Consider the following 17,527-nt stretch of genomic DNA (forward strand, 5'->3'; position numbering starts at 1 on the left):
CAAAATGAGAATGCACACAGGAAGTGTTTCTATGAGAGAATCTGATGCCCAGAGACGAACGGTAACGAATTACTGAAACTGTGAGGGCGAGGCCCCCGCCACCCACAGAAGAGGGCTCTCTAAAAAGCCAGGTTTCAGACGGCCTCACACCATCTGAAATTCCAAATGCACCTCAAGGAAAGGAAGCCAGAAACCAGGGCAGACTCCGGTCCTCCACCAACACAGTGGTAAACACACGTACAAACAAGTCTTTAAATCACTTCAGGCTGAGATCTTTAAAAACCGTTACTCAGAACTCCACCACCGTGATCAATGCTGCTGACTGATTTTTGGTCCTCGAATTGGAAAAGGGTCCTCCACCACCTTGACCGAACTTGTGACCGTTGGCCAGGCTGTGGGGCCTTAAAGAGAGACCCCGTTAAGCCTTCCGCCTGCAGTGCCTCCCCACTGCCCAAGAGCCCAGGGCTGGCACAGAGCCACACCCACTGATGAGCAGACAGGCCACAGGGCACTTCCTGCCATTCCTGCAGGGACAGGGAAGGGTCACCCCCACCCCTTACCTGATGGTACTGGATGAGTCTCAGCAGCATGGACACCACCACCTCCTTCTGGGTCTCAAGCTCTCTTCCTGCATCAGCCTTATTGGTTCCTCTTAAAACGAAGAGGTCATGGACTATGGGCTGCAGGGCAGGTATGGCTGTGGGCACAGAAGGACGCTAAGAAGGCACTCGGGAGACGACACTGACCCCTCCAGATGGCTCCAAGGAACAAAACTGATCTACACTCGACTCGCTGATCAGGGATAATTTCAGGTTACCCAGGAGTGCACTGAGATTATCTGTACACCATCCTGGAGGGTCACGGTCTTCCCTGATGCTTGACAGGTTGTGAAATCTTCTTGAAAACCAGGGCTTCTGTGACATAACATTACTTCTGACACAAAGTGATGCAAATTCAGAAGTTTTAAACTAAAACAAAAACAGCTGCATTCTAACCTCATACACAACGTGCTCAAAGAGTCACCTGAAAAGAGGACAGATGCTTTTCCAACAGAAAACACTTAGTCAAAGTATTAGATTTCTATACTATTTCAAGCAACTACACTCACGCTCTCGTTAGACTAAGGGTTTCCCCCTCAAGGCATGTCTTTACTCAAAACAGCAAAGTCAAGTGTTTGGCCTGACACACCCTCAGGAGTAAAGCAGGAAGGCCTTTCATTGAGGGCATCAGCCTGGCCAAGTCACCACAGTTACTCAAAGGCACACTCTCACCCTCAGCCTCTCACACATACACGCTCTCACAGTGACACACACACACACACTGTCACACACACACGCACGCACGCACGCACGCACGCACGCTGAGTCTCCCACAGACGACCAGGCTCCGTAGTGGAGACAGTAAGGTCTGGCTGTGCGTTGACTTTCCCTCCAAAGAAAGAACGCGCTTCCCTCTGGTCTGGGAAGCCTCAGCCACCCCTCCAGTAAGGCCTGCACTCTCAGCTCCAGGGCCCGGGTGCGCACGTGCAGTCAGGGCCCCACTGCTGAGGCTGGGAAGGGGCCTGCAGTAGGCTGGCCGCCTTGCTAGCGTGGAGGCGGCGAGGAGCCGAGCCCTGCGTTCCCCCGCCGCCGGCCCAGGAGGTCCGCCCGCCACGGGACAGCACACGGGGACCCCGGTAAAAACCACGGCGCAAAGGCCTCCAGGCTTCTGCCAACAGTGCTGCAGAGGATAAGCAGCGCGAGCCGGGAGGAGGCCAGAGGGGTGACGCTCCTCCCCACGGCACAGCCTCACTGCACCAGGTGGCAGCAGGTGCCTGGGCTGCGGGTCGCTCTCTGTGGACCTCACTTTAGCTCCTATGAAACAGCCAAGCAAAACAGAAGGTCCTGAATCAAGGCCACACTGTACCTTCCAGGACACTGAGCGATAAACCCAGTGGCCTTACAGAAGCTGGATTTTAAAATTCTCTGTTTCACGTGGATAGACAAGCGTATTTATGGCAGACTCCTCGTGCGCTGCTTGTACCCAGGTGGACCACACTCCCTTTTTCAGACACCTCTGCCAGGGTGCGCACACGCGCGACCGGCGGGAGGCAGTGTAAGCGCAGACCAAAGAGCCGGGGAGAGGCCTGCCCCTGTTACCGTGCGTCACCGCCTTCCTCCCGCTGGCCATGATGCCGTCACAGAGCTGGATGATTTTGGGGATCCCGATGATCTGTTTTGAGTGGTAACGCTCGTAAGACAGTAATACCAGGAAGAAAAAGATGTTTGGGATAATCGCCTCTGACTCCCTAGAAACAGAAACACCCAAAGACTTCCTTTTAAAATGAAAAAACATCATCGTATTAACAGCCCCAAACCAATCCTGATTCAAAGTGGAGAGCGTGCGTGTGAGAAAACAGCAGAGCGTGGGGTGGGGGGCAGCGCTTGGAGCCTCGGCACCCGGTTCGGTCCCATCACCCTCATCTTGAGTCCCTGTCTGGGGCGGGGCCCCCATGCCTGCTGGGGCGCCCGGGCGGTTGGCAGGGCTCAGTGAGGGCCCTGAGGGAGGCACCCTCACAACCGCAGCCCAGAGCGCCTCCATCTGCCCCACGCCCTGCCACTGAAGAACCTGGCACCCAGAGGAGAAAAGGTAACTTGCCTTCAATCACGTGGTCAGGGGGACACACGCAAGAACAAGAGCCTGGGTCTCTAGACCCGGGGACAGGGGGAGAGGCGGGCAGATGGGCCGCTCAGGACACTTCTCTGCACCGCGCTTCCCTAACGACTAAGGCTCAGAAACTAAAGGAGCTTCATTTTCAATTATATATACAGGATGAAATATTAAAACCTTACAGGCTAGCAAGGTAAAGTTACTAGAGATAACCATATCTAACGCTGCTTTCTGTAAGATTAGAAAAAAATTAGTTATCTCAAATAAGATTTCATTTAGCAAAACTATTATAATTAAATGCTTTGAAATCTGAAACGAAAACTGACGACACGTGTAATCGTCAGATAAAGAACTACCTCTCAACAAGGCTTGAGATACTTAAGTCATTAATTTTCAAGAGAAACAAAAATCCACAGCATGTTAATCAGACTTTCATTAAAAACAAGGCCTGGCAAAAATGCCTAACCATCTTTTAAAGTAAACACCCATCTTAAAAATCTAGAATTACATGTATGGACTTCCCTGGGAGAAAGTGATTAAGATGCCACACTTTTACTGCAGGGGACACAGGTTCAATCCCTGGTCAGGGAACTAAGATCTGCATGCCACTTGGTGTGGCTGAAAAAATAAAATCAATCAAAATAAAATAAAATTACATGTAATTATCTAACAAGAAATCTAAAGTAACAAAATGCAATTACCTGAACTGGCCGACTTCAATGTATTCAAACTGCTTCAGCACAAATCCAATGAACACCTACAGGCAGGAAATACAATGTTCACATCAGTAATTAAAATGTGCAAACAGGTTACTTTCCTTGGCACTCATCTGCATAGACCTTTAACAAGTTTCCTGACAGTAGACAACCTTGCTTCTATACAGGAACTCAAACGCACTCTACGGCAGATTAGATACTTTCAAGACACCTGCAGAAACCCCTTAAACTCATTTACTCAACAGCGAGGTGAAACCTCCTGGGAGAAACAAAAGAGAAGCTCCGGGAGCCAGCAGGGGCCCCAAAGGCGCAGCGCAGGTCCCGCTGGTCCGGCTGCGGCACGCCCGGCAGCGTGGGCGTCCTGAACTGGCTTAGGGACAAGGCGTCCAGCTGAGCCCACCTTCTCCCCGCAGCACCAGCGTTCAGAGGGGCCGGGCACACAGGGCTGCTGGGGGTGCGGTGGCCGCGAGTGGAGGCCGCACCCGCGACTGCTCACGACCATGTCGAGCTTCAAGCGCATGTTCATTTCCCACCCTGACACTCGGAGCTCATCTCCGGTTTCCTCCTGGCCCCCCGGTGTGACCCGGACACACACAGGGGCTCCGTAAACCACGCCCTGAACTGAGGCAATTCCTGGGCCTGTTCTGTGTTTCTACCCCATTCATAAAGACCATCACCGCAACCAAGCCTAAGAACTGGGGAGAGAGAGGGCCTGTTAGAGAGGACTGGTTACTGTGAGGAGTCGCGAAGGTGCCTGCTGGGCTCCGACGAGTGGAGCCAGCCTGCGCCGGGCCCCGCTTCCTCCCGGGAAGCCCCACGGCGGGTCCCACGCCTGCCGCCCCTCGGCCACAGCCACCCCACCGCGGACGAGGGCGTCCCCTCCCCAGACGACAGAAGCACTATCCCCTGGGAGCGTCTCCCCAGAGGAGGGAAACGGCTCTGTGGAGAATGTCCTCCTGACAACCAGCGCAGAGAGCAGGATGGTGAAGATGCTGGCCAGCACACAGCCCCCGGGCCCCTCCCCTCAGGTGGCCCCCTAGCACTGCGGGAAAGCGGGGTCACCTCTCCATCGAGCTCCCCCAGGGGAGTGCCACGGCACCCACGAGATGGTGGCGTCTGGAAGCAGACGGGGAGCTGCAGCGCTTCCACCCAGAGCGCTTCCCATCTCACCCCGGAAAGCAGCCCACGGCCCCCGCCCCGCAGGGACGGCTGCAGCCCCCGCCCCGCAGGGACAGCCACGGCCCCCGCCCCATGGCCGTAGCCCCCGCCCCGCAGGCAACTCTCCCCGTGGTGAGCTCGGCTGGCCTGACTCCTGCTTTCAGAGAGCTCCCGTCACGAAGTGACCCGCCTCTCCACAGTCGCACGTGCCAGAGCAGGGCACTGGGGTGAGGGCCCAGGGGGCGGAAGCGAGTGCGGACCCTCAGGCTGGCTCAGACAACCGGGGCGCCCCGGGGACCAGGCGCTGCCTGGCAGACCACACGCCTCCGCAGAAGGTGACAGCTAGGCAATGGCAACCGTCCCTCATAAGCTGTTTGAACCACACTCTGGGTTCTGCACAGATGTCCCCCCAAACCGTAAATTCAAACTACTCCTGGGGTGGGGGCAGGTGGGTGGGTGGGAGGAGCCGCTGCGGGAGGGTGAAGGCTGGAGAGCCCGGCTGAGGGCGCTGCGCTCGCCCAGGCTCCACGGGCCAGGCCGCCGTGCCCACCAGCGGGTGAGGCAGAGGAGGGGCAGCAGCTGGTGCGGGAAGGAGACGCACTTCCTGAGGCAGGTCTCAGCGTCCTTCCCAGCTAGCCTCATTGCAGCAGGAACGGGTGCGGCAGGTCAGGACACGGGTGCCGCACCTGGTCTGAGTCCAGCAGGCAGTAGTTGACCCGCAGCTGGACTAGCTGCGCCAGCAAGGCCAGCACCTGCTTCTGCAGCTGCACGGAGGTCGTGGTCGTGTACTGCTTCAGTGCTTTTATGACGAGAGGCTCGAACAAGCGAATGTGATTGTGAATAGCATTCTGCGAAGAAGAGAAGCCACCAGCGAGTGAGTCTGCAGCTGCAGCCGCCTCCAGCCGCAACCCGGGAGGGGCTCCCAGTTACCTTGTCTGCTCGGTTCTTTGTGACACTGGTGAGGTTTGTCTTCAGCTGGGTCGACACTTTCTGGAGGACGTCAAACCACCTGCCAGGTAGGAAAAAGGGCGAGCAAAAAACACCCTTATATACTCTCCTGTGTCCCCAGGTAGACCCAGGTCAGGCTAACTCCAACTCACAGAATCAAAACATTTCAGGGTCAGAAAGAACTTCAACAGCCACTCAGTGTAGCGGCATCAAGCTCTTCTTTTAATGAAGATTAGTCAGGCAAGGAAATGGCAACCTGCTCCAGTATTTTTGTCTGGAAAAGCTCAGGGACAGAGGGGCCTGGTGGGCTACAGTCCATGGAGTCGCAAGGAGTCGGACACAAAGTCACAAAATCACAAAGACACAAAGTCACAAAGAGGCCGAGCGACTGAGCGTGCCATGAGACAGGACTGAGCTCACGGCAGCCGGGCCACACGGCTCGTCATCCGCAGCAGGCGAGCTGGGCCAGAGCGCGGGCCACACAGCTCGTCACCCGCAGCAGGCGAGCTGGGCCAGAGCGCTGCTGCTGCCAGACACTCACGCAGCCCCGGGGGCAGGCGCTGGAGGCGGCCAGGCTCGGGAAAGGCTCGGAGACTCAGAAGGCACAGCTTGATTTCTTTAAACTTTTACAGCAAATACCCTTTTCTTTTCAAGAAACGTAATATTAAATGACAGTAATCAGACATTTGCTTGTTTTACTTATATCCCGTATTAGACAAAAATTTAGAGTCCTAGTCGGAGGAGGTAATGGCAACCCACTCCGGTACTCTTGCCTGGAAAATCCCATGGATGGAGGAGCCTGGCAGGCTGCAGTCCACGGGGTCATGAAGAGTAGGACACGACTGAGCGACTCCACTTTCACCTTTCACTTTCATGCATTAGAGAAGGAAATGGCAACCCACTCCAGTGTTCTTGCCTGGAGAATCCCAGGGACGGGGAGCCTGGTGGGCTGCCGTCTATGGGGTCGCACAAAGTCGGACATGACTGAAACAACTTAGCAGCAATAGCAGTCCTGAGATTTAGGAAAAATCTGTATATCACCAATTAAACCCCCAAACATGGACATTTTCCTAAAATACTCTAAATCTATGTAATGAAAACCCAGGAATTCTACGGCTACTACAGAGCAGTAACTCAAACATGCATTAACAATTAACAGTAATTTAAGAAACAACGACTGCAATTCCAGACATCCTAAAAGAAGCAAGCAAGCAAGCAAGAAAGTGAAGTCGCTCAGTCGTGTCCGACTCTCTGTGACCCCATGCACTGTAGCCCACTAGCTCTCCATCTATGGAATTTTCCAGGCAAGAGTACTGGAGTGGGTTGCCAGGGGTCGAACCACATTGCAGGCAGACGCTGTACCATCTGAGCCATCGGGGAAGCCCAGCACAGCCATGAATTAGGTGGAAAGAGGCCTTTATTCATGAAGCTGGGAGCACACCACCCACAGTCCTCTGCACACCAGCACAGACATGAATTAAGTGGAAAGAGGCCTTTATCCATGAAGCTGGGAACACACCGCCCACAATCCTCTGCACACCAGCACAGCTGCACCACCCGAGCTGTGAGCCCCGAGCGCCACCCACACACAGGACCTGGCCCTGCAGCGACGCGCCTTCAGCATCTGTGGACACACGCGCCCCCTTCCTGCTCTGCTGATACGTCAGCATGAGTGGTCCCAGCTCAGCTCTCCTGTCCCGCAGCCCAGCCCCACCCACTGAGACCGGAACACCCCAGGCCCTCCTCTCTCACTGGACTACACACTTCTCTGAACGGGGGCCTGCCTTCAGCAGCGTGGAGAGCTCTGGAGAACACGGGGGGCGCTCAGAAGGTTACCCTGCGGTGTCCTGGTCCTGCTCTGCCTGTGCCGCGTTCCGCAGGCTGGCGTCCGCTAAGGCCTGGGTGAAGAGGGTGTACGGCGCCATGAAGCAGTAGTGGTACAAGCCGGGCCGTGCGCTGGAGGAGCCAAGGCGCTGCGCACGGCCCTGCGACTTGCTGGCATGCGAAGACAGGCCATCCAACTGGGAGGCCAGGTTTGTCCCAAACAGAGTCTTCAGCAACTGGAGCGGAAGAATTGAAATCATCGACAGTCGAATTAATGCAGAATCTCCCACACACACAGAGTCCACCTGAAACGAACTGGATGCGCGAGCAAGACTTCTGGCCATGCGGACGCTGGAGGGGCACTCGGACAGCAGGAAGGGGACAGGAGCCTGTCCCCAAGGGCGAGCCCCTCCTCCAGGGGCACAGGGGACAAGCAGCCTCCTGGCCGGAGAATGAGCGAGCAGAGGTGGGCCGGTGGGGCTGCCGGATGCAACATCTCCTGAGCGCCAGGCAGCGCACCAGCATCGTGTGGGGAGAAGGGCTTCCCGGGAGCTCCTCACTTACCTGCTGAACACACACGGTTGCCATCATTGGCTCTCGACTGAAGCAAGACTTCAGGTATCCCAGGATCTCTTCAACACACTGGAAAGAAGAGTGAGGCATTAAAGGAAGCGAGTCACAGACCACTCACTGCTACAGTCCCACACAGACAGCAGACAGGACCGCTTCCATTTAAACTAGGAACATCCATCAACGCCGGAGGATACTCAGAGCAGGCTCTCACTTATTACAGCCAGAGACAGTGTGAAGTGCTGACATCCAGGCTCTCGCCCTTCCTTTCACCCGCTTCTATGTTCACGCCTCTGTAGGCTCACTCATCCAGACAGAGGACATCGAGGATCTGCCGTGCCCTCTGTGTCCAGCCCTGTTCTCAGAGCAGGAGGTCAGAGTCCACAGGGGAGCTGAACGCCCTGCATCCCGGGGGCGCCTGCAGATGGTCAGCTGAACGCAACACATGCTAAGTCAGGTGGGAGTCGCCCCAGAAAGTCCTAGATGTGTCTCGACAGGCTGCAAAGATGAGCACCACGACCCCCTGCAAACAACTGCCCTCACAGGGGCTTTTCCAGCCTCGGACACGAGGTCTGCGGCAGACAAGGCTCCCTGGAGACGAGAGCCGGTCCATGACTGCCACCGGCAGGCCCCTCCTCACGGCCACGCGGCCTTCATCCTCTGCTCGCAGGACATCAACTACAGAGAGAAGGCCACTCGCTTCATTCATTTGATGCAACTTCCTGTACTGAACAGTGACAGATTTCTGTTCACTTCACATACTCAGGCCCATGTGTGTTGAATACACCGATTAACTCCCCCTGGACCAGATGTCCAAGGCTGTATATATACCCTGCAGGGTTGAGTTTCTTCCACGCCACCGCTCATAGCAGGTAACTAATGGCACCCCACTCCAGTACTCTTGCCTGGAAAATTCCATGGATGGAGGAGCCCGGTAGGCTGCAGTCCATGGGGTTGGTAAGAGCTGGACAAGACTGAGCAGCTTGACTTTCACTTTTCACTTTCATGCATTGGAGAAGGAAATGGCAACCCACTCCAGTGTTCTTGCCTGGAGAATCGCAGGGACGGGAGAGCCTGGTGGGCTGCCGTCTATGGGGTCGCACAGAGTCGGACATGACTGAAGTGACTTAGCAGCAGCAGCAGCAAGAAGTGTTAACTGGAAGAATTCAACCAGAGTCTTCCATATCACAAGCTGTCTAATAAAGAATCATGTCTCTTAACAAATACATATGGAATGCTTCTGTGCACTCCCAGGTCTCCTGCACTGCAGGCAGACACTTCACCATCTGAGCGACCAGGGTAATCCAGAAACTAAGTTCAGCTCAGCTCAGTCTCTCAGTCATGTCGGACTCTGCAACTCCATGGACTGCAACAAGCCAGGCTTCCCTGTCCTTCTCCCGGAGCTTGCCCAAACTCATGTCCATCGAGTCGGTGATGCCATCCAGCCACCTCATCCTCTGTCGTCCCCTTCTCCTCCTGCCTTCAATCTTTCCCAGCATCAGGGTCTTTTCCAATGAGTCAGTTCTTTGCATTAGATGGCCAAAGTTTTAGAGCTTCAGCTTCAGCATCAGTCCTCCCAATGAATATTCAGGACTGATTTCCTTAAGGATGGACTGGTTGGATCTCCTTGCTGTCCAAAGGACTCTCAAGAGTCTTCTCCAACACCACAGTTCAAAAACATCAATTCTGTGGCGCTCAGCTTTCTTCACAGTCCAACTCTCACATCCATACACGACCACTGGAAAAACCACAGCCTTGACTAGATGGATCTTTGTTGGCAAAGTAATGTCTCTGCTTTTGATTATGCTATCTAGGTTGGTCATAACTTTCCCTCCAAGGAGTAAACGTCTTTTAATTTCATGGCTGCAATCACCACCTGCAGTGATTTTGGAGCCCCCCAAAATAAAGTCTGACACTGTTTCCACTGTTTCCCCATCTATTTCCCATGAAGTGATGGGATCGGATGCCATAATCTTTGTTTTCTGAATGTTGAGCTTTAAGCCAACTTTTTCACTCTCCTCTTTCACTTTCATCGAAAGGCTTTTTAGTTCCTCTTCACTTTCTGCCATAAGGGTGGTGTCATCTGCATATCTGAGGTGATTGATATTTCTCCCGGCAATCTTGATTCCAGCTTGTGCTTCTTCCAGCCCAGCGTTTCTCATGATGTACTCTGCATATATGTTAAATAAGCAGGGTGACAATATACGGCCTTGAGGTACTCCTTTCCCAATTTGGAATCAGTTTTTCCTCTCTGGTTCTAACTGTTGCTTCTTGACGTGCATACAGGTCTCTTAGGAAGCAGGTAAGGAGGTCTGGTATTCCCATCTCCTGAAGAATTTTTCACAGAAGAATTTTCTTGTGATCTACACAGTCAAAGGCTTTGGCGTAACCAATAAAGCAGAAGTAGATGTTTTTCTGGAACTCTCTTGCTTTTTTGATGATCCAACGGACGTTGGCAATTTGATCTCTGGTTCCTCTGCTTTTTCTAAATCCAGTTTGAACATCTGAAGTTCATGGGTCACGTACTGCTGAAGCCTGGCTTGGAGAATTTTGAGCATTACTTTGCTAGTGTGTGAAACGAGTGCAATTGTGAGGCAGTCTGAACATTCTTTGGCATAGCCCTTCTTTCAGACTGGAATGAAAACTGACCTTTTCCAGTCCTGTGGCCACTGCTGAGTTTTCCAAATTTGCTGGCATCTTGAGTGCAGCACTTTCATAGCATCATCTTTTAGGATCTGAAATAGCTCAACTGGAATTTCATCACCTCTGCTAGCTTTGTTCATAGTGATGCTTCCTAAGGCCCACTTGACTTTGCATTCCAGGATGTCTGGCTCTAGGTGAGTGATCACACCATCGTGGTTATCTGGGTCATGAAGGTCTTTTTTGTATAGTTCTTCTGTGTATTTTTGCCATCAGTTCTTAATATCTTCTGCTTCTGTTAGGCCCATACCACTTCTGTCCTTTATTGAGCCCATCTTTGCATGAAATGTTCCCTTGGTATCTCTAATTTCCTTGAAGAGATCACTTGTCTTTCACATTCTGTTGTTTTCCCCTATTTCTTTGATCACTGAGGAAGGCTTTCTTACCTCTTCTTGCTATTCTCTGGAACTCTGCATTCAGATAGGTATATCTTTCCTTTTCTCCTTTGCCTTTCACTTCTCTTTTTCTCAGCTATTTGTAAGGCCTCCTCAGACAGCCATTTTGCCTTTTTGTATTTCTTTTTCTTGGGGATGGTCTTGGTTACTGCCTCCTGTAAAATGTCACGAACTTCGGTCTACTGTTCCTCAGGCACTCTGTCTATCAGATCTACTCCCTTGAATTTATTTGTCGCTTTCACTGTATAACCATAAGCGATTTGATTTAGGTCTTATCTGAATGGGCTAACGGTTTTCCCTACTTTCTTCAATTTAAGTCTGAATTTGGCAATAAAGAGTTCATGATCTGAGCCACATTCTGCTCCGGATCTTGTTTTTGCTAACTGTACAGGGCTTCTCCATCTCTGGCTGCAAAGAACATAGACAATCTGATTTCGGTGTTGACCATCTGGTGATGTCCACTTGTAGAGTCTTCTCTCATATTTTTGGAAGAGGGTGTTTGCATTCTCTTGGCAAAACTGTTAGCCTTTGCCTTACTTCGTTTTGTACTCCAGGGCCAAACTTGCCTGTTACTCCAGGTATCCGTTGACTTCCTACTTTTGCATTCCAGTCCCCTATGATGAAAAGGACATCTTTTCTGGGTGTTAGTTCTCGGAGGTCTTGTAGGTCTTCATAGAACCGTTCAGCTTCTTCAGCATTACTGGTTGGGGCACAGGCTTGGATTACTGTGATACTGAATGGTTTGCCTTGGAAACGAACAGGGATCCTTCTGTCACTTTTGAGACTGCACCCAAGTACTGCATTTCAGACTCTTTAGTTGACTGTGAGAGCTACTCCACTTCTTCTAAGGGATTCTTGCCCACAGTAGTAGATATAATGGTCATTTGAATTAAATTCGCCATTCAAGTCCATTTTAGTTCAGATTTCTAAAATGTCGACGTTCACTCTTGCGATCTCCTGTTTGACTACTTGCAATTTGCCTTGATTCATGGACCTGACATTCCAGGTTCCTGTGCAACACTGCTCTTCCCCGCATAGGACTTTACTTCCGTCACCAGTCACGTCCACTCCTGGGTGTTGTTTTCGCTTTGGCTCCGTTTCTTCATTCTTTCTGGAGTCATTTCTCCACTGGTCTCCAGCAGCACACTGAACTCCCTACCCACCTGGGGAGCTCATCCTCCTCCAGTGTCCTATCGTTTTGCCTTTCATGCTGCTCACGGGCTCTCAAGGCAAGAATACGGAAGTGGTTTGCCATTCCTTCTCCAGTGGCCCACGTTCTGTCAGAGCTCTCCACCGTGACCTGTCCGCCTCGGGTGGCTAAGAAACTGAAAACAGGTGAAGAAAGCACGGTCCTGTCGGCCTTCTGAGAGTCCAGAGTAACCAGGAAACAAGTCCTGGGCAGGAACATAAACATACAGGATAACAAAGGGACACCCCGTTCCCAGCCAGTAAGGGCTAAGAGGGACCTCATTTATCCCACAGTCAAACCACCAAAAAAGCCAGACAATACATGAGACCACGACTCCAAGACCGTGATCACCAGGCACCAGAGGACAGGGGTCCCTGAGAGATGGGAGACAAGCTGGTTAGCCGAATGGCTGGCCTGCTCACTGCGTCCCTTGGAGAGCTCCCAGGAGGGGCATGAGGACAAGGGACGGAGCAGAGCCCGGGAGCCCCAAGTCAAGAAGGAGCTGTGAGCGTGGGAAGCGGACTCAGTGAGGGTTCCAAAGAAGAGCAGCCTCCCAGAGAGGACCTGGGGAGGCCCCGCAGTGCTGGGCGGGGAGGAGGCCGGCAGAGGGAGCACGCTCAGAGCTCACACAGGCCGGACGGTGACCCCTCTCCCTGCGGGCTCGCAGCCCCGGGCCAAGCCAGAGAGCCCTTGCCTCGAGTGGAAGACTCAGCCCTGGACCCAGCACTGCTCCACCCGCTCTGAGCTGACATGTGGGAAAAGTACAAGCAACAAGTGAGGAGAAGCAGAAGACAGTGCGCACAGTGACCGAGCCAGCTCTACGCACGCCGAGAGGAAGACGGGGAGAACGGGAACAGTGGGCTGCACGGCAGCCCAAGCTGCTCAGCACGGGCTCTCAGAAACTCACTGTGGAGTTCATCAGACACCAAGATGCCCCAGCCGGACAGGTGGTCCCAACACAGCAGAGCAAGTGGGCAAGGCGCTAACTGTCCCATCTGGATGGGGACACAGCATGGGCAGCCACTGCACGACCCCTTAACTCTCCCATCTGCCTGACCAGGTCCCCACGACAGGAGGGTGGCGGACAGAGGTCAGTTACTAGGCTCGGAACCGAAGTCCACAAGCCTCAAGCACAGCTCTGCTCCTTCCTAAAGCGCGACCGAACAAGCCACATGCCCTCACTGTGGCTGCTTTGACTTTTCAACATGCAACAGGTCAGAGAAAGCAAAAGACTCAACAGTTTTAAACCCTGTAGTCTTCTAATGCAGCTGTGTCTGAACTAATACACAGCAAAAAGTGAAAAGAGAATACGAATCGAACTCCCCTCAATGCGAGGCTAAGATGACAATCAGACTCAGGTGTCCAAACTGAAGAACCTTCTCCCTGCTTCCCAAACATGCTGGGATGGTGGGCTCCCACCCCAAGGCACCTGGCCCAGAGGTGCATTTCAGGTGTGCCAGCCACAGTTTAGCGAGAAGACAGGAAACACAAACCTTCCCAATGTCCTGCAGCGTCGCCAGCTCCAAAATCTGAGACAAAACGTCCAAGGCAGAGCGCAGGAAACCCCCAAACTTCTCGCTGCTGCTCTGAAGATCCAAGGTGACCTGGGGGATGAGGAGGGAGACGAGAACACAGCGTCACTGGGGCGGCGGCCTCCTGGGCACCCGAGACAGAACCACGGTCTGCGGCAGGGAGCTGTGTTCCACTAGGCAGCCCAAGGCTCATCTTGGTGGGGGGTGGGGATGAGGGTGGGGGGTGGCTTCTATTTGTTTGTAGCACTGGGGAAATGCCTTGGAAAGGAAATTACTGTTCCAGATAGCTAAATAAAAACTGATTCTCAAAGGCGTCTTCCAACTTATATTTGACATTATTGAGAGAAATAATTCCTAACCTTCTATCATAGTGAGAAAAAATGCTTAATGCCCATCATAACCAGTATCTGATAAGCATCAAAAAAAACATTGGAACACACGTCCTTTTCCACACCAGGGTTTCGCTGGTGGCTCAGATGGTAAATAATCTGCCTGCAATAAGGGAGACCCTGGTTTGATCCCTGGGTCAGGAAGACCCACTAGAGGAGGCTGTGGCAACCCACTCCAGCATCCTTGCCTGGAGAACCCCATGGACAGAGAAGCCCGGCGCGCTGCAGTCCACGGGGTCACGATCAGACACGACTGAGCGACTAAGCGCAAGCACAGCTCTCCCACACACATCCGGGCCCCGGGGGAGCCGTGATCAAACCCGGACAGCCTTGTAGTCCGGGTGCAGCGAAGTATTAAACTAGTCCAAGAGGTGCTAAGTTAGGGTCCTACAGGGCCCAGCTTAAGTCAGTTTTGCAGCAATTTCCCCCATTTAACAGACGGAGAGAAGGATCAGGTCCAAGGATATAACGTGTAAGAACAAGGGTGAGAGGGAGAGACTGACTATGAAAATAAAGACTGGCAAAACCCTTGCAAAAATACTACAATAAGTAGAAAGGATTTGCTCAGTGAAATAAAATCTAACCACTGCTGAGAAAGGAAAAAAACCCCTTTCTCAGAATAAGAAATACACCCATGCAGAAGAGTCACCAAGGCAGACGGCTGTCCTTCCAGAAACCCGCCTGCAGGGCTGGCGCGGGGATCTGGGAACTCGGCCAGGAAGCCGTCCGCTGGACTGACACCAGCTCTCCTGAGCGCTGGGGGCTCACTGTGCCGGACTGTCTGGACGCACGCGTTCCGGCGGGAGCCCTGCTTTCCTCTCCTAGCGTGGCCGCACATTTGCTCTTGTGAGGGGTGGGTGTGTGCTCCTAGTGGCCTCACGGGGGCAGAGGTTGCTCCAGACTCCGCCTGTGTCCTCTCCCTCATGGGCTGGCCGTGTGTCCTCCCTACCCGGCTATGAGGAGTCCGCACGGCGAGCGCAACCACGTGCTGAGTCCTAGGAGTCTGTCCAGAGGATCTCTGAACATGGGTGGTCTTGGGGCGCCCGGACCCAGCACCAGCAGATCATAAAGACATCATTTTTCCAATAAAAATCCTAACCTTTTGTATGATGGAAGCTATCATAAGCAAAGCTGAAAAAGCTAATCGTAACTCATATCCCTAAGGCGTCCTCACTTATACATATGTCTATAAGCTACAATCGTAGGAAAAATGTTGAGAGTCCCCTGAAATGTGTGAGAGCAAGGGTATTTTTACAAAAGCAGTACCTTGTAGTTGGCGTGAGTGGCTTTCAGGACGTCGTGCAGTTTGAGGTAAGAAGGCAGGTGACAGAAGCTCCCCAGTGACGAGGACTTGTTTGTGGCAACAGGCCCTGAGGTTTCAGGTGGTCGAGAGGCTTCACACAGACAAGATACACTTTCAGATCAAAAGGAAATACTTGCCAAGTTTAAAAGAGACCACTGTAATAATTATTTTTAAAGTATTCTAGTAGGATAAAAAGCCACCTTTTCCTGACTTTTTGATTAATTACAAGTAATAAGAAACTGACTATTAAACATCAGTAGACTCTGAGTACCTCCCGAAAGGTAACACAATAAAATAAAAAGAGAAGACGAGCGTGATGCTGGAGGTGTCTGCTTTGGCCTGGATGCAATTCAGAGCAACAACCGATTCAAGGACCTTCAGTCAGCCTGAAAACCTCCCAGAGCACAAGGCTCCCAGGAGCAGCAAGGGGACTGCTCCCAGCTGACTGAAGTCACAAGCCCTGTAAGCAAGTCAACAGGGGCACAGTGAGCATGCACGGATGACCGCGCAGGTCACACGCTATCACTGAGCTGGAACTAAACACAAAATGCTGCAAGGCCTTACAGATTGGTGGTTGGGGGTCCTTAGTTCATCAGTCATCAGGAAGATGACCAATCACATACCGATGACTATATCTGCATAATTCTGAGCTTTTCGGATGCTAAATCCCCAGCAGTACTACCATCAATCCTTAGAAAACAGCCATCTTTTCAAATGCTTTATACAAGAACTAACTCCCTGTCGGCCCAGTGCTCAGGACCCGGTGCTTTCACTGCCAAGGACCCAGGTTCAATCCCTAGTCAGGGAACTAAGCTTCCACAAGGCATGCAGTGTAGCCGAAAGAAGGGATAAACTTCCAACAATGATAAAATGCTCAACACAAACGCTTTACAAGCAAATGAATGGGAGAGTCACGTGCGGCCCCAGCACTGGGAGGTGGCATGTGACCACGTGTGGTGGAGTCCAGTCGCCTGCCCTCAAGGACCACCGTGAGGGGCACAGATGGCACCCATCACAGGCAGAGCCCACGGGCACTCTGGCCCCTCTGGCCCGAGACCCCACTAGCATCCGTGAATTCTTCAAGTTCGGCTCACTCGGATGGTTTCGTCCCCACTCTCCTCCCTACACGGCCTTTCCAAATGGAGGGTTTCCACTTCCTACTTCATTATTCTCATCTCTGAGCACCTCTGTTGGGAACTACCTCTGTTCCCAGCCCTCTACACCCCTTCCCTTCCTGAACATCAACGAGAAGAGCAGAAGGGAGGAGGCGCAGGGCACAGGGAGTACAGGGCGGGCACCTGCAGACGGCTGGGACCCTGAGTAATTAGAACACCACACTCACACACGCTCAAGACCAAAGCGTGCTCTGTGTCCTCTTAGCAATTAACACCCGAAAGCACACCTGGGGAAACCACTTCTGTGGTTTTGTTCTGTGCATTTTATTCCCCAAACTCCACGTTATCCATCAGCCTGGACGGAAGTGTGGAGTCCTAATCGTTGGGACACTGACGGCCCCCGCCCCACCCCCGCCCCCCTCCCACCCCTCCCCGCCCCCCTCCCACCCCTCCCCGCCCCCCTCCCACCCCTCCCCGCCCCCCTCCCACCCCTCCCCGCCCCACTCCCACCCCGCCCGGCCCCGCCCCGGCCCCGCCCCTCCCCCGCCCCCAGCCCGGCCCCCGCCCCGCCCCACCGCGGCCTCACACCTGGACTGGACTCGCCGCCTTTCTTGGGACTCACGGGCACAGACGCCTGCTCTCCCGGCTCCTTCTCTTTCCCCTTCCTTCGGATTGGGCTCAGAGAAGGCGGGTTTGTGAGAGAAGGCAGGGCTGCCTAAAACAGAACACAAGACACTGTGAAGGAAGTGTAACCAATGCGAAACCGAGAACTAGGCTATGTGTGTGCTTCACCATCTGCGGAAAAGAGTCATCCCGTGGAATTCATTTCGTTTGACTCTGCATCTGCAGGGCTCAGAGTCTGTACACACACTGTCCACTTTAATCCACACGACAATCACCCATGGTGGGAGGTGGCCCAGCACTTCCTGACGGGAGCCCTGTGAACGCCAGAGGCTGGAGAGGCCTCAGCAGGCCACAGGGGCTGCAGGAGGCTTCGGGCGTCCAGGCCCGCCACCTCCAAGAGTGAGCATGGGGATGC

General features: G+C 53.3%; 1 protein-coding gene across 7 annotated transcripts in view; it reads right to left on the reverse strand.

Moving 5' to 3' along the window:
• HTT (huntingtin) overlaps positions 1 to 17,527 on the reverse strand; it is a 122,579-nt gene that overhangs the window by 40,934 nt on the left and 64,118 nt on the right. For all 7 annotated transcript variants that reach the window (XM_069594839.1, XM_069594838.1, XM_069594836.1 and 4 more), the window contains 10 exons: positions 17,077 to 17,203; positions 15,337 to 15,464; positions 13,643 to 13,753; positions 7,860 to 7,937; positions 7,308 to 7,531; positions 5,454 to 5,532; positions 5,210 to 5,371; positions 3,351 to 3,406; positions 2,139 to 2,287; positions 561 to 697 (listed from right to left, as the gene is read on the reverse strand). In XM_069594839.1, the coding sequence (XP_069450940.1) occupies positions 561 to 697; positions 2,139 to 2,287; positions 3,351 to 3,406; positions 5,210 to 5,371; positions 5,454 to 5,532; positions 7,308 to 7,531; positions 7,860 to 7,937; positions 13,643 to 13,753; positions 15,337 to 15,464; positions 17,077 to 17,203 (1,251 nt within the window). The remainder of the gene's footprint in view (positions 1 to 560; positions 698 to 2,138; positions 2,288 to 3,350; positions 3,407 to 5,209; positions 5,372 to 5,453; positions 5,533 to 7,307; positions 7,532 to 7,859; positions 7,938 to 13,642; positions 13,754 to 15,336; positions 15,465 to 17,076; positions 17,204 to 17,527) is intronic.

This window comes from Ovis canadensis, chromosome 6, assembly GCF_042477335.2.
Source record: "Ovis canadensis isolate MfBH-ARS-UI-01 breed Bighorn chromosome 6, ARS-UI_OviCan_v2, whole genome shotgun sequence".
Lineage (NCBI taxonomy): Eukaryota > Metazoa > Chordata > Mammalia > Artiodactyla > Bovidae > Ovis > Ovis canadensis.